General features: G+C 41.0%; 3 protein-coding genes across 5 annotated transcripts; 2 read left to right on the forward strand and 1 right to left on the reverse strand.

Moving 5' to 3' along the window:
- The first annotated feature begins 1,920 nt into the window (after nt 1-1,920).
- Nucleotides 1,921-11,004, forward strand: LOC135238563 (bactericidal permeability-increasing protein-like). 2 transcript variants are annotated; one of them, XM_064306592.1, is made up of 16 exons: nt 1,921-2,081; nt 3,837-3,957; nt 4,572-4,686; nt 5,087-5,215; nt 5,356-5,511; nt 5,727-5,790; nt 5,971-6,031; nt 6,320-6,411; nt 6,740-6,916; nt 7,014-7,073; nt 8,645-8,812; nt 9,283-9,350; nt 9,695-9,737; nt 9,861-9,924; nt 10,225-10,301; nt 10,579-11,004. In XM_064306592.1, exons 2-16 carry the CDS (start codon nt 3,852-3,854, stop codon nt 10,618-10,620), a joined length of 1,422 nt encoding a protein of 473 aa, XP_064162662.1. In that variant the 5' UTR covers nt 1,921-2,081; nt 3,837-3,851; the 3' UTR covers nt 10,621-11,004. The 2 variants fall into 2 exon arrangements, with proteins under 2 accessions (XP_064162662.1, XP_064162663.1); XM_064306593.1 differs by having other exon boundaries at nt 1,923-2,081; nt 3,840-3,957.
- Nucleotides 11,005-11,277: 273 nt separating this feature from the next.
- cdk5rap1 (CDK5 regulatory subunit associated protein 1) lies at nt 11,278-17,377 on the reverse strand. 2 transcript variants are annotated; one of them, XM_064306589.1, is made up of 13 exons: nt 17,045-17,377; nt 16,106-16,209; nt 15,933-15,967; nt 15,736-15,836; nt 15,339-15,549; nt 14,722-14,842; nt 14,297-14,527; nt 13,702-13,799; nt 13,372-13,427; nt 12,973-13,103; nt 12,501-12,650; nt 12,255-12,368; nt 11,278-11,912 (listed from the first exon to the last, which is right to left on the reverse strand). In XM_064306589.1, the coding sequence occupies exons 1-13, from the start codon at nt 17,046-17,048 to the stop codon at nt 11,802-11,804; spliced, it is 1,467 nt and encodes a 488-aa protein (XP_064162659.1). In that variant the 5' UTR covers nt 17,049-17,377; the 3' UTR covers nt 11,278-11,801. The 2 variants fall into 2 exon arrangements, with proteins under 2 accessions (XP_064162659.1, XP_064162660.1); XM_064306590.1 differs by lacking the exon at nt 15,933-15,967.
- Nucleotides 17,378-17,479: 102 nt separating this feature from the next.
- ghrh (growth hormone releasing hormone) lies at nt 17,480-23,846 on the forward strand. Its single transcript, XM_064306594.1, has 6 exons — nt 17,480-19,404; nt 20,053-20,150; nt 22,433-22,555; nt 22,924-23,028; nt 23,126-23,242; nt 23,557-23,846. Exons 2-6 carry the CDS (start codon nt 20,071-20,073, stop codon nt 23,645-23,647), a joined length of 516 nt encoding a protein of 171 aa, XP_064162664.1. The 5' UTR covers nt 17,480-19,404; nt 20,053-20,070; the 3' UTR covers nt 23,648-23,846.
- The last annotated feature ends 202 nt before the right edge of the window (nt 23,847-24,048 follow it).

Genomic DNA, 24,048 nt, shown 5'->3' on the forward strand with positions numbered 1-24,048 from the left:
CTGTGAAGCTCAGCTGAAGTGTGTGTGTGCTCATCTACACTCTCGCAGATTGATCGAAGATATCATAGGGAAGTGATGTGCCCCGGGAAATGATGGGGACACCAAGAAAAGGAAGAAAGATTTTTTTCTTTTATACTGTGTTATCGACTGAAATGATACTTATGATTTAATTAGTGAGTGGCTACATTAGTTAGAACCTATGAAGTTGGTAATGCGAACAGCTGCGCTCTAATATTTAGACATAAGCACACACAGGGAAGCAAAGAGGCTATGAAACTCTTAAAGCATTACGTGTTAGCTGATTTTAATAGCTACCAGACAGTATGCTAGTTAGTTACATGTAGCTTTGATGAAGTCAGCTGTAAAGCTTATTTTTAGCTTTGCAAGCTTAGCTAACTAGCATGTTCATAATTTATTTGACTTTTCAGTGCTTTTTAGCATTTTAGCTTAGTTTTTTGTGTTTGTTTCAGTGCAGCTGTGTTATTCCATATCCAACCACTTCATCATTTTCATTGAACATGAAATAAAACCATGTGACCTTTTTACTTTTAAGAAAGAAAATGTACTCCTGCAATAAAAAGATATGATTATTGCTTTGATTCTGGACTTCAGCAATCAAATCAATGTGAAGGCTGGGTTCACGAGGTCAAAGCACTGCCTTTGCTCCAGTGCAGTTAATCAAAACAGCATGTCCTCTGTCTTGGCGCTACAGGTAATTACTTTAGTGCTGAATAAAGCTGTGGATTCTACTCACAGTGCATTATGCCATCCCCCACATTTAATAAAATATTCCTCATCCATGCATAAGTTGTCATGATAAATAATATCAGCCGTGTAGTGCGCTGCATAATGAAAATGACCCAGAGGGGATGGAGGAGTTGGGCACCCAGCTGCATGATTCATCAGAGTGCTTATATCGAGCACGCATTAAGCTGCTCTTCTGTAGGAACTGCTTCTAGTGAACGCACTTGTGCATGCGTACCATCGATAATCAATACCTGTCATGTCCTGCATGGGGCCTCTTGGGGTTCTATGGTCATGTGGTTTCTCCAACCCCCCTCTACAATATGTTACCAGGGGCAACATTAGTCATATTAATCCCTCCTGGTTCACAGAAGGCATCATTCGGCAATTAATTAAATGGCCACCGTGTCTCCCACGCAGGGGCTCTGATAACTGTCACTGAGATCTATATCTATGCACACTGAGACCAGCATGCAATGCAATAGCCTGTACATCCTGTTCTAATAAATATATACTTTTTATAATTTTTACTTTTCTTACTTTTTTGGTATTGTATTTGGCTTGAGATTTTCAATCAATCTGATGGTCACCTGCGATACAGCAGGCACACAGAATTTCAGAGTTACTGGTACAGTAACAGCTGAACTTAATAACCGATACTGTCATCTGCAAGGAACCTTCCATCTGTCAGCAACTTTTCAAACTGCACTCCAAAAAGGTCAGTGGTGGAAAATCTAAAAGCCTAAAAGATGAATAACCAGATCCCCGCAAAAAACAACGTAGTTGACCAAATGTTATTTTACTGTTAGCCAAGCCCTGGCAAGCAAACAAGAAAGCTTCAACATTGGGAAACAGTAATGAACTAAAAAAAAGATTAACATACTGTATCAACATTTTTAAAAATCTAATTCTCAAGAAAGTTTTCTCATACAGATTTACTTTGCTTCACCATGGATAGTACTCAGAATAACAAGTACCTTAATATGAAATGTTATGGTAATCTGGTGCTTTGTGCAACAGAGGAACATTTCCCAGCATGTAAGACCGGCCAGTGTTTGCACCATTTCTAACTGTTGCAAGGAGTACATTGCAATCAATTGCCAAACCTTACTTAAATTATTCTAATCCAGAACAACACACAGAGACAGTTGGTACTCAATAAGTGAGGGCTTGGGCAATGCCAGTCACAGCCAGTTACAACTGCACCACTTCCTGGTCCAGGGGAGTGAATTAAGAACCATATGCCTCTCTTCTTCTATCACTCTGTTAAGTTGCAAGCAAGAGTGTGACTCCACTGAACGCTGAGGACACGTTTACACAGGACTCAACCACTCAAGGTAACCTCAGACAGACACAATGCATGCCTGCAGGGACATGATCCGTCTGAATGCTGCAATATCTATACGTAGGTCTAATTAGGGAAGAAGGGCAAACACACAGTTCTGAAACTATGCACTCAATCTCAAATTATTACACACTCTGCCACAATTTCTGATGATCTGTTCTTTTTGTACTGACAGCAAAAATATTGTTGTACACAGCATAGATTCCCGTGTGAAAAGCAACGTAGGTCACAATGACCTGCTGATCACTTTAATATATTAAGTTGCTGTAAAATGCAATGGTAAATGGGCTAATTGGAGACTGATTTCTGTTTGATGCTGTGCATAATGTGGACTTGTATGATCAAGTACAGTGTCCAGTCATACGCTGAGCATAAATTTTGTCAGTGTAAATTTAGGATTAGTGTGGTAAAATACATGTGGATCAATAAGCATGATTTAGGACCTTCCTGCTACTTTCTCTCTGTTGTTGTGAAATTTAAAAGAGCAGAAACTGACAAGGACCTCCAGAGTCCTCAAATAGCCTTCTGCTCCATACAAAGATCCTCTGCACAAGTGAATTGGGTCACATTTCAGTTATTTTGAAGAGTCAGTTTTGATTCTTCCTGTCTCCCGTTTTTTTTACTTTTGGCTCAGAATAATTAAATACAGGCTTGAGTTCAGTTTAGCATTAACTGCTCCTGTCATGTGACCTCAGCACCATCTCAGGAAGACACACGGCCCTTTCAGAAATAGAAACTGAATTAAGTGCGGATTGTGTATCTGTGGTGTTGGGCACTCCCTCCCCCAGATCCCTTATTTTTCCAGCATGTTGATTCCATTTAAAAGTATGGTAAATCAGAAAAATAAAAAGCATTAAGTGAGATATTATTCCACACAAACAAGCTTAATTGGTAACAGGACAGAATTACACATTTGTGTGTTCAATTCATTTGGACAGTTTGCTATGATACTGCACTGTTTGCATATGTTAGGTCGCTTCAGTGTTATGAACAACTCAAGCATCAAGAAACAAGTAAAATTTTTAAACAGAATTAATGGTATTGATTTAAAAGGATTAAACAAAGAGCAGCTAATTTGATTTAGCTAATAAGCTTTTGTCTTTAAATTATGTCCATGGTTACAACTAATGGGTGCATCACAGAGCAGAATCTGGTCATCGTGAGGAATTTGAAATTTGAGGAAGATGGATAAAAAAAAGAAGTCATAGTACAATAGATATGAAAAATTTGTGAAGCCTTTATCCACATGAAGTATGAATTGGTAAGGCTTTGCACTGATTTTTAATGTCTTTGCCAAAATGAAAATCATATCCACAAACTGAAGGTAGAAATCTTCACAGACATGCTGTGCTTGTTTGACTGGTTTATCTTACAACAGGTTCAATTATTATGAGGGATTCACTGTGTCTGACTCTCACTTGTGAAATAAATGAGAAATAAGTCCAACATTTGCTTAGCTCAAAGTGTGAGTGAGAGAGAAATGCGCAGATACCTTCCTAAGCAGTGCCCGAATGGCCCTTGAGCAGCAAAAAAAAGAAATAATGACAGATTCTATGGGTTAACAGTGTCTGTCAAAAAGTTGCACAATCACATGCTGCTGTGAATGGACAGCTTATTCTTCATGTCTGGATCCCCTGAGATCACATGGCCTAAAGCTGAACCCATGCAGTATGCATGATATTTAGCTGTGATGATGTGTAAAATGCTTATCGCTGTAATGTAAGTATGGTGGTATGTGTCATCCCAGCAGGTATCTGTGGTCATGTTGACCGCGTGGTGTGTGGTGGCTCTGCTGGCTCTTCTACCCCCGTCTCAGAGTGCCAACCCTGGTGTCAAGGTCAGACTTACACAAAAAGGGCTGGAATATGGTAGGTATTATTCCTAGAGAATGGTACAAGAGTTTAACAACAAGAATGTCCAGAGTAGAGTGATGTTGTAAAATGTCTGGAGTGTGGTACAGTCGATTAGCCTGAGAAATGTCTAAAGTATGGTAGAGTAGAGCAACAACAGGGAGGTCTGGAATATGGTGTAGGCAATTAAGTACAGAAAGATATTTAGCACAGTTCACTAGAGTAACAACAGGAGAAAGATATAGTACGGTGTTGAAATGTAGAAGAAAGTTCTGGAGTTGATATACCAACTGCTGTTGATAGCGAGTATCAACAGTAGTTGGTATTGGTATGTTTGAGGTTTGTGTAGTAAATTAACTGATCTTTGGCGATAGGTTCAACAGTACTAACAAAAATCATAATGTAGTAAGTCCAACAAAGCCTACTCTGTCTTGAATATAATGCTTAATAAAACATACGTTGAATGATTCAGACTCAGCTGTATAGGTAGAAAATATGATTTCCAATAATCACTCTGATGCAAGCAGAGGGGTATAAAAATAGACCATAGACCAGGTAAAACACAAAATTACAGAGAAAAGGGTTATAGGGGTCACTGGAAATATGACTGAATGGAGCTGTTCTCTTTGCAGGCAGGCAGATAGGGATGGCTATTCTGCAGAGCAAGCTGAAGTCCATCAAGTTGCCTGACATGTCGGGAAAAGTGAAGGTGTCTCGCATTGGCAAAGTCAAATATAGCATAACAGGGTGAGGTCACATAACACAAAGTGCTAGCCACTTTGTCTTCCATTAATCGCCTGGTTTTATCCTGGAGATTTTTGACTGGTTTACTATACTTTGTATCCACTCCATTGCTCCATGGAAAGTACGTTTCCGTTTATAAATTATGCTCACTGCTTAAACTTAACAAAGGTAGTCATGAAATGAATTGACAATAATATATTGTCATATTTACTACTACTACTACTACTACTAATAATAATAATAATATATTTCATTTCCTTATTATCTTTCTCATGATCTCAAACTCAGGCAGGATGTGTATACTATAGTACTTACTGTGCTTGTTGAGTTTAATGTTTGTACTCAGGCTTTCTTACTTTGAGCTATAGTGCCCTGAGTGACGCATGCTTACCTCCTCCTGCAGGATGAAGATTACTTCCCTTGGGCTGCCCACGACCGCCGTGGGGCTGGTGCCAGAAACTGGGGTCAGTCTCTCCATTGCGAATGCCTTCATCAGTATCCATGGCAAATGGAAGGTCAGATACAAGTTCATGTGAGTGTCATTAGCGCATTTTACACATGGGCCCACAGTGACAGGAACACAGGACTCACCTGTCTGTGGAACAGCGGTGCACAGAGGACAGGAATGATGACATGCTTCTTCCCTCCTTCATTCGCTCTATTCAAATGCAGTAAGAACAGGGGCTCATTCGACCTGGCCGTGAGAGGACTGAGCATCACCTCTCGCATCACCCTGCGAAGCGACGAGACGGGGCGGCCAACCGTCAGCAATGCCAACTGCGTGGCCAGGGTGGGCAGCGTCAAAATCAAGTTCCACGGCGGGGCCAGGTACCGGTTAATGGGATGTTCTAGGACTCACTCACAACAGGGGCATGGAGAAACAACTTCTTCTACTTCCTGCTACCTCATAATCACAAGTTCGGTTTCAACACATTGCAAAACCTAGAAACGTGTGATCAGGAAATAAGAAATAAGCAGTGGTGTAAGCAGAAAACTGCAGCAGAAGGAATGCTTGCTCATACTTTGTGTTCCCTTTTTTTCAGCTGGCTGTACAACCTTTTCCGCTCCAAGATTGGCAAGGCCCTTCGTAAGGCTTTAGAAAAACAGGTGAGCACATCCTTCCTCAAGGTAAAACAAGTTTCTCTCCAGTGCTGGAAGACCAGTGAGGTGCCCAGAGAGCTGGCAAGTCAAAGTCAAACTTCAACTGAGTACAGGCCATTTTCAGTGCCATAGCTCCCAGCACTCATATGCCTAGTCCTATGCTGTTGTTCCAATGTACTATTTCAGATCTGCCCCCGGGTGGCTGATGCAGTATCCGAGATGAACCCCCGCCTGAAAACACTGAATGGTATGAGCTGCACAATTTGCTGTACTGCTGACACAGTTGATCACAGCATGCTTCTGCTTAAGAAAAATTTGAATTTTAAAAAACGTAATCAAATTATAGGATCCACTCGTTTGTGGAATGAACAATAGAACCATGATGAAATGAGGGGGCAACAATAGATATGCACAATTTATTATTCATACAGAAGCCCTTCCTGAATTATGACTGTAATCACTTCACCCTGCACGCTTAATTGCTTGTCTGGCCGGGTGTAGCATCTCACCCTTCAAACTTTCTGCCATCTTTCAGTGCTTGCCCGAGTGGACAAGTATGCAGAGATTGAATATTCGATGGTCGCAACTCCTGTCATCACAAAAGAGTTCATCAATTTTGACCTGAAGGTGAGCAATGATCAGCCTGTGTGCAATTCATCAAATGTATAATTTAATATTCCGCTTTCTCCCACCTTCTATAACAAATTCTCACATATCTTCCCTAATTATTATCAGTAATAATAATAATAATAATAATAATAATAGCACCAATACAAATTAAAAACCACCTCCTCACGTGGATTTCTAAAAGTCTCAGGTCCTTTTGCCACGGCACACTGTCTCTAGGAGCTGTATGTTTTTCTGTATTGAAAGTTAGAGAGCATCTCTGCATAATCCCACCAGCCGTGTGCAAGAGATATCAGACATATAAAACTGCCGTCTTATCTCTCTGCAGGGGGAGTTCTACAACATTGGAAAACATCAGGAACCTCCATTTGCTGCCACGCCCTTCTCCCTGCTTGCCCAGAACACCAGCATGCTGTACTTTGGACTATCCTCCTTCACCGTCAACTCAGCAGGTTTTGTCTACAACAACGCTGGAATCCTCAGCCTCTACATCACAGACGACATGGTGAGAGCTTCTACCCTGGCCAGCTCTATCTAGAGAGAACTCTGCCAAAACCTCGGCCCTCAAAAGCTGCATTACACTTTGCCCTCTCTCCTGACAGATCCCCCCGAAGTCACCCCTCCGACTCAATACCAAGACATTCGGAGCCTTCATCCCCGAGGTTAAGAACTCACACCTACTCATATCTTTTTTCAGCATTTCAGGCATTGTCCTCTTGTGTCACAGACCTTGTGTGTGTGTGTGTGTGTGAGCACTCCACACAGTAAAATATTCCCTATTGGACTCATATGTTGCCTACTCTGTTACAGTTGAAATAATGACTGATATATCACTGTGCACTACATTTATCTAGAGGATGCCCTTACCCAGCGCCGCTTCTGGGGTTAAAATACATTAGTAAATACAAAAGTTTGTGTGAAAAGGCCAAAGTCACAAGCAAGGGAAATATCACCCAAAAAGAAGTAACGGTGCAAGAATTGCTAAGCAAATTATTATTGTCTGCAGGCATGAATAGACAAATAAACCTAGAATTATTTTAAAATATATAAATGCTAAATGTCCCAAAATACCTCTTCACATAGGTGCTGTTTAAAGGGGAATTTCACTTTATAACACTTCTGCTTCTCATGACTGATATTGTCCTTCTAATTAATGTCGCCCTTCATTTTTCGATCAGTTATTTCATTTTAAATGTCTAACGTTTCGCGGCAAAATCGAGAAGAAGCGAAGCAAAACATTCCGTTAAACTCTGCTAGCTTTTGTTTGATGCGATATCCGCGTAATAATGAGGTGCATTGTACCCAGTTGTTATAATTCCCCAATTAAACTTGACTTGAAAGCAAATTTTCATAGTTTTCCACGGGATGCAACTTTGTGCCAGACATAGCTAGATGTAATCAGACACCCCAACATAACAGCCAAAGAAGTTTGCAAACGAGGACTAAGGGTATTCAGCGACCACTTTGAAGGCACCTACTACCAAGTCGACCATCTGAAGCCTTGGAGCTGTAACCACCGTTTTCCCATCGTTGGTCAAACCGCTCAAAGTAGGTACTACGTGGGCTGGCTAACGCTATCGCGTCTGTCTGTGATACATAGGATGTCTACCACCAGTTGCCGTTTGTCCTGGGAATAGCCTGTGGTTCCTCAATCTCGGCCCGCTCCTGACTCACTCTCGCTCTCGCACGATCAGCCTACAAATTAGCCAGCTCTTCTTCTGTGTATTCCGGCTTGAATTGATAGGGCACAACAATCCCATGATCAAAAACAAAATCTTCATCATCCTCAGACATTTTCAGTTTCGCTAGCTAGTAGTCGTACAACACTATTTCTACGACCAACCTAATGTTATTGTCTGCAGGTACGCCCACATCAGAAGTCATGCAATGATATGCATCCTCGAGTTCGACACTAAACTGCCTGGGTCTGCTTCCTGCATTTGTAAAGGAAAACAACAAAACAACGTAAAATATTAACATAATGAAATAACTAATCAAAAAACGAAGGCCGACACATTCGTTAGAAGGACAATATCAGTCATGAGAAGCAGAAGTGTTATAAAGTGAAATTCCCCTTTAACATAAGAGTAATACCTACAGTAGCATAAGCGCTAAACCTAAAACAATACCTAAAATGAGTGTTGTGAATTAATTTAAGGATCTAGGTACAGTACATAAATGTTTCTTAAAGAGTAGGAAGTGAATCTAATGAGTCCTATTCCAAATGCTACAGATCGCCAAGCGTTTTCCCAACCTGATGATGAAGCTGCTGGTGAAAACGTCCAGCCCGCCCAACATCACCTTTGAGCGTGACAACATGACCCTGCGTGCGACAGGCACCGTGACCGCCTATGCCATCCAGACAAATGGCACCCTGGCGCCCCTCTTCATCCTCATCCTGGTCAGTCTGGCCATAAGGGACTTAGACCAGCAGCTCCCAAACTGGGTCCCAGGGACTCCAATGCATCCCTAGTCTGTATTTCAAAAATATGTACACATTACACTGTGCAGTAATACTGTGGTTGCTGCCCTTACTAAACATATATATTCTTCTAAATAGCTATAAGTCAAACAGGGTGACAATTTTGTGAATGGTTCTTATTAACAACTACATAACCATGCTTAAATGCTTACATCAATGACCGTAAATAAGCATATGGTGCGCTATGTCTCTACTGATGCAAAGGAACACACCATATACCTATTTTTGGTTATTAATTTAAGCATTTATGAATCCTTATTTCATGCTTATAGAGATGCTATGTAGTGAAGAGGTTCACAGAATGTTGTCTTAAACAGTAAACATATAGTTAAATTTAATATTAGATTTGACAAGGCTGAAGGACTCAGAGTGCCCCCTGCTGTCCACAGGACACCAGTGTCAGTGCTCGAGCTTACATCACTGGAGTTAAACTGGCTGGAACCGTGGCCCTCAACAGGTGAGTACATCTGTGTCTATCAGACCTGGGTCAAATACGTATTTGTTTTGGAATACTTTTCTATGCTTTACTGATCTTGACTGGTGTATTGGAACCAATGAAATACTCTCAAAAAGTGCAAACCCCGCCTCCTAGTCATATTGGCAGGCTCAGTTACACCAGGCAAGATGAATAGAGCACAGAAAAGTGTTTGAATCCAAAACAAATACATATTTGACCCAGGTATGGTGTCTATACAGGAGGAAGAGAACTCTTTTCAGTACACAGACAAGTCACAAAAAGATAAATAAATGAAATAAACACGTGCATACACAGCTTGCCCTGACAATGTCCGTTTTCCACAGGATTGGCCTGACTGTGGGCACAAGCTATGTGGGCCCATTCCAGGTAAGGCTAATCAGCCCTCCAGGGATGTCTGGAATATTGCATAGCTCCACATCCCTCCAGCCATTTTGCTGCCAATTGTTGCCATATGAGCACTGTAGCAATTGTGTGTTGTGTCATTTTCAGGTGAAATCGCTTGATAATATCCTCCTGCTTGTTCTGAAAGTGGCTGTTATCCCCCAGGTCAATGGTAAGAGCATAACTCTCTGTAGGAAAGGTGTCATTATATCTAGAGAGCGAGCACAGGAGGCAGAAAAGATAAATCAATTAAATAATTCAGAAAGAAAGCAACAAGATGCAGTTGTGTCATCCAGATTGCAGCTACAGAGCTACAAGGCCAGGAAACACGCTGCCTTCTTGAACAAGCATCCGATTGTTATTGCAGTGTTGAATGCATCGAACGGTTGTCAATACGCTGCTGGCACCGGCCAATGTGTGTGTTCCCCGGTAAGTTAATGTGGTGACAAAGAGGAGCTCTGCTTCCCCACAGTTCGCCTGCAGCAGGGCTTTCCGCTCCCCACTCTCGGCAAGATGAACCTGGTCAACCCTCAGCTGCAGGTTCAGAAGGTAAGACCGCACACCCATACAACGGCTTTTCCACCGCTGCGCGCACGTTCAATCTTCATCTGAAGGCCTGGACATCCAGTTTAGGGTTTATAAAACACTGCCGCGCACGCACTGCATCCAAACACTCAATCATGCTCACGCTTCAGAGGCAAAAAGACTGCCTAAAATCAAACCTAAAATAGTTTTGACATGAATTTGCCTGACATTTCATGAAGATTAGAAGCAGGATGCAAGAGAAATGTTTAACTGGATCTGGATTTGTTTCATCCTCCTCCAGGACTACATGCTGATTGGAACAGATGTTCACTTTGAACCATGAGCATCAAGGGATGTCACCTCACATGACCACAAAGAATCCATTGCATTCGGTTATTAATGTGAGCACTGTACTCAACGCTGTTTTCCGTGACTGCATTTTGACTATTTTTGACACTTATGAGAATTCATAGGATGTATAAATGCTACAACATAGCCTCTCAGTATTATTCTGCTGAACCACAATGTTAAAATTTGATAATTAATGAGTACATCTGTATGAATAAAAACCTAAATATTAGGATCTCTTTTCAAAAGTGAGCTCTTGTGAAATACTCATGTTTCTACTTTGTTTTTACCTTCTACTTGGCACTCACAGAACTTTAATTCCTCTTAGTTTGGATCTTAATAAAAGCTCCTATGAAAACCCAACACAGGATTCATGAAATACGCATCTTCGATTTTGTGGATATCCCAGGTGTATCATATGATGAAGGCCATGTTGATTAGTATAAGGAGACACCATAGTGATCCCATAAAATGGATTCCAACTTTAGAATCATGTGCAAAGAACAGCAATTTGTCGCTCTTCGCAAACATATGTGTGCGATTCCGGAACACGCATTCTCTCCCATTCTGCTCACATTCTCCGTAAATGAATACATTGCAGGTTAAATCAAGACAAGAAGCCCATTTCAAAACAACTGCCTAGAATCCTCAGTTCATCAGTTCAATAGCTTTAATGTTTCCCATTGATTTTCACAAATGAGTAATAGTTGAAATGCCAATATATTCTACTTTCTTAATAACAGCAAACAAAAATGTCCTTTTCAATCATATTGTCCTCCTGCTGCAACATCGAGAAGCCAACTGTACAGGCTCATACAATGTTTAGCTGAAGACAGGTCTGCAATTTTGGAAGATATCCCTGATGCAAATATTTACCAGCAAGTACAACGTCCTGAAAGCCCAATAATATACTGAAATCAATGATACTAACATACTCAAATCGTAAAACGCCACATATTAAATACATTAAAGAAAAACAATATTTTCATGAGAGTAAACCCTGAATAGTAGGTTTTGGAGATAAAACAGTACTCCCTGATCTGCAACGACCAGTGTCTTTCAGCGACACCCCACCGTCTGCACAAAATGACTGCACAGTGATTGTCCTGTGTGAAGTAAGGCAGACAGGAGAGGAGCAGGAGAGACGGGGGGTGGGGTCAGCAGACCTCCATCTGTTCATCTCAATAGTCTTGAGGAAGGACTTTTCCAAGGACTTTTAGAAGGGGATTTTAAAGAGGCAGGGCCAAGGGCATGGCCTCTCAGGCTCTGAGAGCTGGCCGATGTGATCTGCATGAGAAACAGACAGCACGATTAGGATGCGACACAGAGTATGCCCACAGGCTCCACTGCAGGCACCTCAGTGCAGAGCAGGGACTGCAAGCAGATCATATAACGTGGTTACAAAACATTGGGATAATACAGTAAGACATGTTTTACACAGTCCTTAGCTCTATGCAACACAGATGTCAAGAACAGGGTAATGTAATGTGTCACTAAAGTATGCTGATTTTATTTATTTACTTTTGCCCATTATTACTTTTATTTGTTTACTTATTTACACAAATCTACACTCAGTTGACATATGAGCCTAGCTAATGAACAGAGTCTGAATAAGCACGAGGCCTGTACCTTCACCAGCACATAGTCTCCAGACCTGATGGGGAAAGCCTGTGTGGCAGGAAAAATCACCTTCAGGTTTCCATAATTCTGTCCGCACAGCTCTTGTGCAGACCTCTTACTTTCCTTCAGGAGAGAAGCATTCAGAGTTTTGCTAGTCAGAGTATGCGTGTGGTGTTTACAAGAGTTCAAGCTACTACAGAGAAAAAAAAGCTGTTGTTTTAGCAAGACATTGGTAAGCCGTATTGCAGTACTCACTCCTTCCACTAGAAGGAGCTGTGTGCTCCCGATAAGGCTCGCATTGACCCTGGAAGCCTCCTCTCTGAACACGCTGATTAGCTCCTCCAGGCGGCGACGTTTCACTTCTGCAGAAACGTCATCCTGGAGACGGTGGAATGTGTGGGTCTTCTGCAAGTGCAGATGGGACAGCGTGCTGTAACCACCACAATCATTTAAACAAAAAACAAGTGCAATTTACACTCCACGAAAAAACATTTAAAAAATTTTTTTGCAATTATTGTTTGCTTTATATTTTGCAAAAGGGGAAAAAAGTACACCAACATTTTAGCCAACTGGAATAGAAAGAGTGTTACAATCCAATAGAGGTGGTGATTTGGACAGAATGCAAGAATTTATTCCTTTGAAAAACTAGCAGGAATAAATGCACTATAGGACCAATAGGAGTATGCATGTCATTTCGGAGGAAGAGGAGGAGAAAGAGGGAGCTGACCTTCCTCATGCTGTAGGCGAAGAGGAAGCCCACACTGTAGCGCACTTCCCTCAGCAGGGACAGGGTCTGCTGGTGGTCCTCCTCCGTCTCCCCACAGAACCCCGCGATGAAGTCACTGCTGAGACTCACCTCTGAGAGAGCAGAGCATCAGCCACATGTATCTGTCCTATGCACTGCTGTACTGACACTAATGCACTGCTAGCATCAGTAACATATCCTTACATACACCACAAGCATCACCAACAATCACCTCCATATAACCCTGCTGACAAGACCTATGATCTTCACCAAGACTGACACTTTAATCACACAAGCTGGTCACAACAAATTACCACAGACCCAAACATCTACATTAACACGTCAGAAAACATCACTAATACCACAGGGCCATTACGATACCTGGGATTATCTTCCGAATATTGGCCACAAGCTCCAGGTATGCCTCTCGAGTGTAGCTGCAATGAGAGCAAAGGTTCAAAGGACAATTTCATTTATCATGACACGATAAAGACTGCAGTCACAAACATATGACCAATTAAAAAACAATCAGGTGCCGAAAGTGGCTGAGAATTTTGAGGATTGAGAGGAGACAAAATGAAAGAAAGGAGAGTGAAAGAGTGAAAGAAAGGAAACGGAAAGAAAGGATTGTGAAAAAAGGAGTGTGAAAAAAAGGAGTGTGAAAGAAAGGAGAGTGAAAGGCGGGCGTGTGATGAGAGCCGCTTCGCTCACCCACGCCGCATGGCCTGCAGAACCCTGTTGCTCCCACTCTGGGCTGGGAGGTGGATCTGCTTACAGATGTTCCCTCTCTCCTGAATCAGATGCAGCACCTCAAACAGACACACTAGGGTCATGACCACTAGCGCTAGACACCATCGGGTGTCACTCTTATCATTTCAACATGATAAACGGCTCACAAATGGAATAAAATCAGATAAAATTATTAGGGTTGCATGAACTGGCTTTTGTGGATTTTTTTTTCAAAAACTCAAGAGAACAAACACTTAAGCCATTTGAAAACTTTTTTCATGAGGCCCACGCAATCTTAACCAAATGATAATCGGCTATAAATGCAAATGAACACAAACCAATTCAAGCTTGTGCTTGCTTGCGCTTGTAAATAGCAAAATGAAAATCATTCCACTAATTCACAGTACTGATTAGTACATGCTAAAAATGTACACAATCTTGAGCGCTATGCTAAGAGATGCTGCTGTAACAGCTCAATGGGTAAATGCAGCAGAACCTGTCATGCCAGGGATGAGAAGGTCCAAACAGAGAAGAGCAGAGTGAGACTGAAGAAAGGTTGTGGACTGTGATGGAGTACCTCATCAGGAAAGTCCTTCGGGTGTGGGGAAGTAAAGCGCACCCTCATCTCTGGGTTGATCTGGGACACCCTGTCCAGCAGGTCCACAAAGCGCAGGCCCCCTTTGCGGCCCCGGTACACGGTGCTGAAACCGCGGCTGAGCTGGGTCGGCTCCGGCCCACTGAACTGCTCCTCTGACGTGTCCCTGTAGCTGTTCACATTCTGACCCAGCAGAGTAACCTCCTTCACTCCCTGAAACAAAGCCACATAGGCAATCAAACACTACACGCAAACACACATACACATATATATTTATAGATACACATCCATACTATATGCATAGACCACACACAAACACATTGACACACACACGTGCATATATACACACACACACACGTGCGTGCGTACACACACACACACAGACAAAGAACATTGACCGTACACACCTGATCAGACAGGAGCCGCACTTCTTCTAGGATAGAAGAAACAGGTCGACTTCTCTCGCGTCCGCGGGTAAAGGGCACGATGCAGTAACTGCACATGTTATCACAGCCTCGCATGATGGATCTGCAGCAGACACATGCAGGCATCCTGAACTACACATACACACATTAACCTGACATTCACTATGGTGTTCTGGTGGTATTCAGTAAGTCTTATAAAGGTAAAAACCCAAAAAGGAAGGAAGATATATTAAAAAAGTAATCCAGGTTTATAAAAAAATAAAAATAAAAAAAACGTTTTTAAGCATAGACTTAAATGCTTAAATATCTATGGCCCAAAAAAAACTAACAATACCTTAAGAATGACTTGAATATTGCACTTATTAATCCATCATTATATAACATGGATCTGACATTTACATGAATATGTTTCAAATCCATATTCAAAGATTTCAAGTGATGAAATTCTCTTTATGGTGGTTGACTGACGGAGCATATTTCTTGGCCTCAGTTTTAGACTTAGCACATACAGAGCTAAGGGAGCAACCCCATAGCGAGAAGGCACAGAATCTGAAACCAGCTGTGGCGATGTTGGCCAGGCTTGGTGGCGTGAGACTCACATAAAGGCACTGTGTCCCTGTGAGCTGTGGTGGACAGGCATGACATCAGCGTAGGTTTCCTCCAGAGACAGGAGGACATTGCTGGCCCGCTGGCCACCGTGGGCCAGGGCCAGGAGGCGAGGGAGGTCCCGGTACGCGTCTGGCCCAGCCAGAACATCCACCAGCTTCTCCCGCTCAAGGAGCTCTGTCTTAAGACGCTCAGCCATGCAGCCTACACGCACATACACATAAATGCATAAACACACACATGCACGCACGCATGCACCCACGCACACACACACACACACACACACACAAAAGTAAGCATCATAAACATCAACCTGTGGTCACAAAACATTTTGATGCGGATACTTACAGATTTATTTGGGTAGATTAGCCAATCTGGCAGATTACTGACCTAAAACTCCTATTTTCAGTGGGCCATGGACCTTGGACCTTTTCTTTTTCAAACTTGTCAGTTGTTGCAATCTGTTCCATATGGTCTGCTCAGCTTTCTCCCTATGAATGCCAAACAGTACTGTATCACTAAGGGTGCCAAGACTGTGGCAAGAATTTGCTCTCTTAAAAAATACTTCCAATACATTTTTCACAAACCTTACTGAGCAAGTAACAAGGAGTATAACATCAGCCTGGAAAGAGAAGTTTTTGTTATTGTAAATCATACAAAAAAGATTGCAAATATCACATATCAATACAAACACACCAAGTAATCCTCTTATGGTGCACCACCCCCCCCCCAAAAAAAATCCCCTGGGTACAAAAGTTACCCGTGAAAGTTCACTGGTACGCAAGTATCCTTTCCTCTGTAGAATGGACCAGGCAATCTCAGTATCATTCACATTCATCTGACAGCCATAGGTTTCAAAGTATACTGAAAGATAACACGCAGTAATTATATAACTGTATAGCACAGTAATGTGTCAACACACAATACACAATCAAAAACAACATAGTCAACATAAGCACAACCATATCACTTCTTTTTTTAAGCTGAAAACTTATTCTGACATCTACAAAAATAAATACCTTTATTCATTCATTCAATCATTAAAATTCGAAATTAGTTGCAATTATTTGCTATGTACGCTTGCTAAACTTTTCGTGAATTTCCAATATGTGGGTCATCAGGAAGATAGTACTGTGTATCCTTAACAAGTCCATCTTGAACATCAAGGGTCTTTTATCTGGAAGAAGCATCCTTAATAAAGTCCTTAAATCTTGGACCCGTAGCAAGTTTACTTCTGAATTTGCTGGCGCTAGTCAAACTTTAACCGTCTCCGGTTGGAGGAATTGGAATTGAGCAACAATACCTGTCTTTAGGGGTGACCCTTACAAGCCAGTGCTGCAGTGTGTGCATTAAACGTCTTAGGTTTCTCATTTTTTATTCAAATAGCTAAGCGAATACACGCATTGCACCCAGCTACAGGTAACTACATAGATGATTGGCAGGCTGCATAGATGAAGAGGTTCAGAATGTGTTTGCAAGAGACATGATCATGTTTCTCGTTATGGTAATTTGTTTACCCACTATCACAAAATTCATACTGAATACTGAAAGACATACATGACATCACGACGTACACGTTCATTTGACGAATTTAACTAGCAAGCTGACATTCAAAATGAAATATAGACCATAAAAAGCTGCGTTTGGCTAAATGATTACTAAACTGGGCACCTCTGCCTGTCATATCAGTGTCGTTTACCCATTGACGTAAGTGATTATGTCTGCCCAAAAATGCTTCAAATGGAAGGTAAAAAAACAAAAAACATTTGTTCTTAAAATATGCTCTGCAAACTTCAAAACGACTGCTTAGTATCCTCACGTTGTGGTTCGGCGACACTGTCCGTCTGTATAAACTTTCCCCGTTTATAGCGTCTCTGGTCCTTCTGCACACGTACTGCGCGGATTCAGCTCGATCCAACGATGATTAAAACCTATTTATTGGCAAGTTCCATCCAAAATTCCCAATAAGAAACCTACAAATATATTCAGAAATAGCCGTGTATATGTCCAGTGTACGCACATGAATAACCAGGGCAATACGATGCCCTTAGAAAACTATATTCCGTCTAGTCGTCCGACTAGAAGATCTTCCCTTGAAAATCGTTCCACTTTGACATGACATTGTATTATGTTGCCTTCAGGAAGCATTCGTCCCTGGTGCATTTTTATGATTTTGTCTTGTTACTGATATATGACATAAACTGTTTCCCCTTTACTAACACAATTAACTAAACATGTTTATAATACACAAAATATTTGAATTAAACTTTGTTTATCTTTTTGTTTTTTTTCCAACTCAAATCGATGGACAGCGATTTTCAGGTCAAACCACACATTTCAGTGGGGTAAGTTTGGGCTTGAGCTGGGCCCCCTTACAAAATACAGACATTCTTCTTTTTAAGATATTCCTTTGTACTATTTTCTGTATGCTTTTGGGTCATTGTCCGCCTGTGAATTAATCCTCACCCTAAGAGCAGATCTCTTGTGGAGTGTAACAGGTTTCCCTCAAGGATTGGTCTGTATTTCTCTCTGTTCATTCCTGCCCTTCATGGTAACAAATTCATGGCAAGCTATGGTGGTAGAACAAATTTTAGGACTACTAATTCTGCCTGATCAGTTGGCTGCCAGTGCAGAAGATCATCCAAGCCTATACACCAGCCCCGGTCCTCTTCATTCTTCATTCAGTCCCTGTACCCCCCTCCCCTGCATACCTACACAGTAAACTGATCAGTGTTAAATAAACTCTTACAGAGTACATATGGTCTCTATTGGATTCATATGTACTCTGTTAGAGTTCAATCAACACTGTAAATTATAATGCGTACACTTCCCAGTATTGGCTTCTCTCCCCCCATAGACAGACGATCCATCTCTTCTGACTGCATCATAGCTCCTCTAACCCTCTTTAGCTATCTTCTCTACTTTCTTTTAAGATTTATTTTGGATAATGATTTATCTGTATAGCTGTATAAAGATTAGTTGTGTAGTGGCATGTGCATTTGTTACAATACAAACTCCTGTTTGCCTGCACATATTGATTACGCATAAATGTGGTTTCTCTGTCTTCTCTGTCTGGTGATATCACACTTTTATTTTTAATTCCTGAGACTAACACTGATTTTCTATACTTTTTTTAAGTTGACATAATTGCAATGTAATGTACTCCATTGCAATCAAGTGGCGTTATCCTGTGATGAGTCAATTTTCACACCTTTATCCAAGGCACCCCTCTTTTCCTTTCTCCCTGTGCCTTTACAGGAGCCCCATGGAAGATCATGAGCCCTGCACCATCCTTTTGCATTCATTAAATATACCTGTAGGGGATGTTTCCAACATTGTGTTCACAGGAAGGACATGTGGGAGAGCAGAGTGTCAAGCTCAATTACTGGGGCCCCTGGAAAGTGGGGAAGCATTTTTAATGGCTGTAAGCTCTTTTCTTAGATTTGGGAGAGGTGACATTAGGTTGCCTAGCATGTAGCATGCAATTACTGGGTTTGTTAGATTGCTGAAGTTATTTTTTTGTCCAGTACAAAAATACTTCATGAGGCAGATACAACCACCTAATTGCTCCTCTTTTCCTTTCAACATTCATGGGCAAACATTTATTTATTTAGGGTTTATTTACTTGAACATTTTAGAGAGAGAGAGAGAAAGAGAGAAAGAGAAAAGTTATACAAAGGCTGAAAAAAGGCTGTGCGTGTGTTACGTCATGTGTGTTGTGTTCACATGTGAAACACAGACAATATGGGTCTGCCCTTGAGCCCTCGTACATCGCACATAATGGAGAGGAGGGGGCTTCAGAATCATCGGAATAGGCATGTCTGAATATGATGTCACTGGTCCCTAGCGGGTGCATTGAGTGCACTGATGAATCTAAGCAGAGCGGCTCCAGAACATCTCCTGAGGAAAGCGGCTATCGCTGTGCTCATCTCCTGATGGGAGGAGCCTATGAAGATGAGACAGTAGTGACCCCCTCTACAAATTTCTATCATTCAGGCAGCTGAAAAATAGAAAGAACGGAAAGAGTGGTACCTCACAAAAGATAAGACTTTCATCAAGGTAGGCCACATTCACAATGTCATTTAATTTTGAGGTGTCTGCTTTTATGTCCTGGATTAAGTTTGTTCACCTAATATCAATGTGAATCCATTAATGCAGTTATTGCCATAATTAATTTTTCATCTTGGTGTATTTTTGTTTATAGTATGGATTTGTTGTTGTTAGTTTATGTGCAGATTAGAAATGTTATTTATGAAGTAACAATAGGTATACAATGGGTTCACAGGCTATTGTGCGTATTTCAGGGTTGTTGTTTTTTGTAGCGGCATCAAAGGTATACAAACTGAGACATGGGGATTTTTGTTTGCAACAATGTCAATTGGTGAACCACAAGGTTCATTTGATTTTATGTCCTGCTACATGTTATTTTCTTACAATCTGAACACAATCATTTGGGAGACTATTTTTCATTCGATCATATTTTCATCCGATCAAATCAGCTTGGGATTTTATCAAGTTTATTTTTATCCTCTAAAGGGTACCCTGATATGCCTATATGAGGTGAACTAGACCACTGTTGCAAAAACATGAATAGTCTGTTCACTGCAATAAGTGCTTGGGAGAAGCATCAGAATCAGAACTGTGAACTCAATGTTTCTGAAATATAATCTAAAATTTATTTATTTATTTAGTTATTTTGCTGTCTAGTTTTCTGAACAGGCCACAATGATGGAGAGAATGACACTGCTGGTGGTGTGCTGCCTGGTAATGCCTGTTTTGAGTTCCCCACTCTACCCAGCTCTTAGGTAAGTCATGTGCACAACCAGAAGTAACTAATGTATGAAAAACTTACAGAGATCAAATATGCATAGTTGGTCTTTCAATTAAGTCTCATAGATGTGGACTGACTAAATACATTTCCTGAATCTGCTGTGTCATATATAATACATGACAGTATTTTTATATGACAGTACTTTTTTTGTTAGTTTGTTCATTTAAAAAAATATTGTCGCGTATCTGACACATACCTCTCTCCAATACTATACTCATATATAATTCAAAATATACCTTCCTGAGGATTCTAAATATTACAGTTGATGTTTTGGTGAAATTAGCATTTGTTGGCTTTTGAAAAATGACATCTCTGTCTAAAATGCCTCCCTAAACTGGAACCCTGCTCTTTTATTGAAATTTCCTTTAAATGGTTATGCATGATTATTATAAATCTTGGCTCTTACACCTCATTTCCTCCTGAAATAATATAGAACTTCTCACATATGATTTGCACATGCAATAATGCAAAAGATGACCACTGTGAAATTAGGAATTTAGCCAGACCTAAGGCTACTACTTGTACTTCAGTATATTGTAGATTATGTAGTATTGTGGAGTGTCAGGGTTCTGGGCTGAAAGGTGGAATTTTTAAAATAAGTCTGGTACCCAGATTGCATGTCCAGTAACTTTAAACTAAAGGCGTGATCCTAAAAATAACTTGACAGGAAGTCAATTGTGAACAGTGATGCATATTTTTGCTTCATGCATACCCAAAATGTGCATCTGTGTAAGAAACCATGAAAATATGTCATGATATGGTAACATGCAGCAATGTAGTGAAGAAAAATAGAAGCTCAATTGGTACATTTTACAGTTATTTTTGAATGCATATGGGTCCGGGCCGTTTAGGCCATAATTCATTTTCCTCTCACATATATTCTCAATCTCACATACATATGTTCTCACTTTCTCATACATATATTTTCTCTCTCACATACATATGTTTTCACTCTCACATATACTGTAGAGGTTTGCACTCTCACATACATATATTCACACTCTGACATACATGTCCATATGTATGAGTATAATGTTTGTATGTAAGAGCAGAACGTATGTATGTATGAGTAGAATGTATCTCAACAAAAAATGTTTTCAATGTACAAAAATGCCAAGTTACTCATGTATACAAAGCACTGTCTATCAGTCATTAATTAAAACTTGCAAAATCTTGGCCAACCATTGAAAGTATTGCTATCAAAGTGGGGCCAATCATAATAAAAAATATTGGTTTATCTTATATCTTCTGTTTTTTCTCTGGGAAGATTGTATTTTTAATTCAACAAAGAAATCAATTAAAGTAATTAGATTAGCCTTCTTTCTCATCAATCTCTGTAGGATAGCTTGTGAATTTTGCCAATTCTATGGTCAGTAACAACAACGTTGACCTTTAAACCCTAGTCCCTTTTGTCCTTTTGATTCAGCTGAAGTGCAACCTCATTGCACTGGATGTCTCCAACTCTTCTCTCGCTGTCTAACCTCATGAACTGCTATCACAGAGTTCTATCTACCCGCTCCTCCTGGGTGAAAACACCAGGGATTGCAACTGTTCTCTACTAAAAGCCCATTAGAGATCATCAGTGCTTACAGTAGGCTTTCGCAATGCACAGACATCCACCGCCCCCCCCCCCCCCCCACACACACACACACACACACTCTTAATCATTGCTTTATACTACGTCCTTGAATAAGCCCACAGATGTAGTTTTGCACAATGGACTGAGGGCGAGGCACAACGTACAGACAAAGACTGGATCCTATCAGACCGACAGAGCGAGTTATTGCTGCTGGAGAGTTATCCGTGAACTCAATGTTGTCGGAGATTGCTAAGCCTGTCAAGGGTCAAGATTGTGTGAATAAACCATCTGTGTTGTTCATTTTTTACAGCTTTCCAGAGCAATTGTTTGGACCCCTTCCTCCTAACTGTTAGAAGTGTGTATGAGCCAGCTTCCAGCTTTCATTATCAAGGGAATGTAATGTAATACAAGTTCATTTGTGATATTACATGGCATTTACTTGAAAAGAAAGAGAAATATATCTGAACAGATAATTGAGGGCTTTAAAAATAAAACCTCTGATCAGGCCTTAGAAAAGGCCTTAGAAAAGGCTGTTACCACACTCACAATGTTTTATTGGAAACTAGAATCTGGTAACAGGGAATTTCCACCATTTCTGTTTACCATATCATAGTGAGCAGTTACATGCAGGGGAAAAGACAGTGTATGATATGTGTGTGTTATCGAATGTTTTTAAGGTTCGGTCAGAGGGCCTCTGCCTCCATCCTGGTCAGTTCCTCCATGGAGGACCCCACCCGGCTGCTTCCAGCACCAGACATCAGAAATCTCAACAGGCAAGAGCGACAAAAGGCAGAGTATCGGTCAGTCCTCCAGCAGCATCGCCCTCATTCAAATTTATTCAAATTGATAACAGAAGCAGCCATTTTGTGTTTATCCCAGGCTAATTAGGATTGCTATACAGGTTCACCTGTGACAGTGTCACACCTCTAGCACTGAGTGGTGTACTCAGCTGTGATCAGAATAGAACTACAATACGCACAGATCAATTCGAGAGCCAGAGAAGATGATTAAAACTAATCATCTGCTGTTCTGCTAGTGCTGATGTGATTGTAAGATGTGATTGTAAGCCTAGTAGCGCCCCCATGATATAAGCCTGGGGGAGTTTCGGACCTAACCTTGGTTCAGAATGAGACTGCTCAGTGTCACTGTTCACTGTCTCCCCTTCTAGCTCGGGAAGGCATGCCGACGCCATCTTCACCAACAGCTACAGGAAAGTGCTGGGCCAAATCTCAGCTAGGAAGTTCCTTCAGACAATAATGGGCAAACGGCTGGGGTGAGTACCAGGCTATGACAACGTCCTGCACATTAGCGGTCATGTGTGGCCGGTGGTTTTGAGTTAAATGCAGAGTATTCTCCCTGTGTGAATTAAGCATGGAGGAGGCAGAGAACTATGGGAAACGTGATTCGGACCTTTATGAGGAGGACCTCACCACCATCCAGAGAGAACAGAGGTACAGAGCACAGCAGCACGGTTTCCATAGACCCAGGTAACTGGATAATCCTCAGAGAGGTTTGTAACGATGTGGTCCAGTGAGGGAATTCAATGAACGCAGGATTTTTATCATTTCAGGACAGCATACAGAATCATAATTTTATTTTGCATTGCATTACTATTTTAACTTCTTACGTTTCTCTGGGATAAATATACAGTATGCACACATTTGCCTTTAGTCTTATTTCTACATGGCAAAAAGTTGACATCTTTCTGCAAATTCTAATGAATTACTATTAATTAAACCAATTCATTTTGGAAGACATAAACACAGGGCAAAATTTTTATCTTTATAATTCCATGTTTTAGCTCTAGGTGCAATGCCTGTGCCTATGGGAGGAGCCATACAGACCTAAATCTGTCTGGAGATGTGGGCGGGCTGAAACTGGACAGGGACTGACTGAGACAGTCTTGGTCCCTCCTCTACCACCAACCTGTTCATCTCCACGCAACATTTGGCTCTGAAGTTTATTTTACAAAACACTTTTATTTTTTCCAGCAGCTATACAACAACAAAAAAATCTGTGACAAATTGCACTTTGGAATTGCTGAAAGAATTTTTTCTTGCATTCTTCCAAATAAAACAATGCAATTCTAAACTTGATGTTTTGCCATATATAAGGTGGTGGGTTTTTTTAACATTCAACAGCCACAGGCAAATAAAGGTGCTGTATGTTATTTTTTTACATGTGTAAATGCACATTGCTGCAGTACTGAAGAGGCTCCATCAGTGCCACTGTGTGAATCTGTTCAATCAGGGGACCCAGCACAGAGATTGTGGAGATGGTTAACATGGGGCCA

Source organism: Anguilla rostrata, chromosome 13 (genome assembly GCF_018555375.3).
Source record: "Anguilla rostrata isolate EN2019 chromosome 13, ASM1855537v3, whole genome shotgun sequence".
In the NCBI taxonomy this organism is placed as follows: Eukaryota; Metazoa; Chordata; class Actinopteri; order Anguilliformes; family Anguillidae; genus Anguilla; species Anguilla rostrata.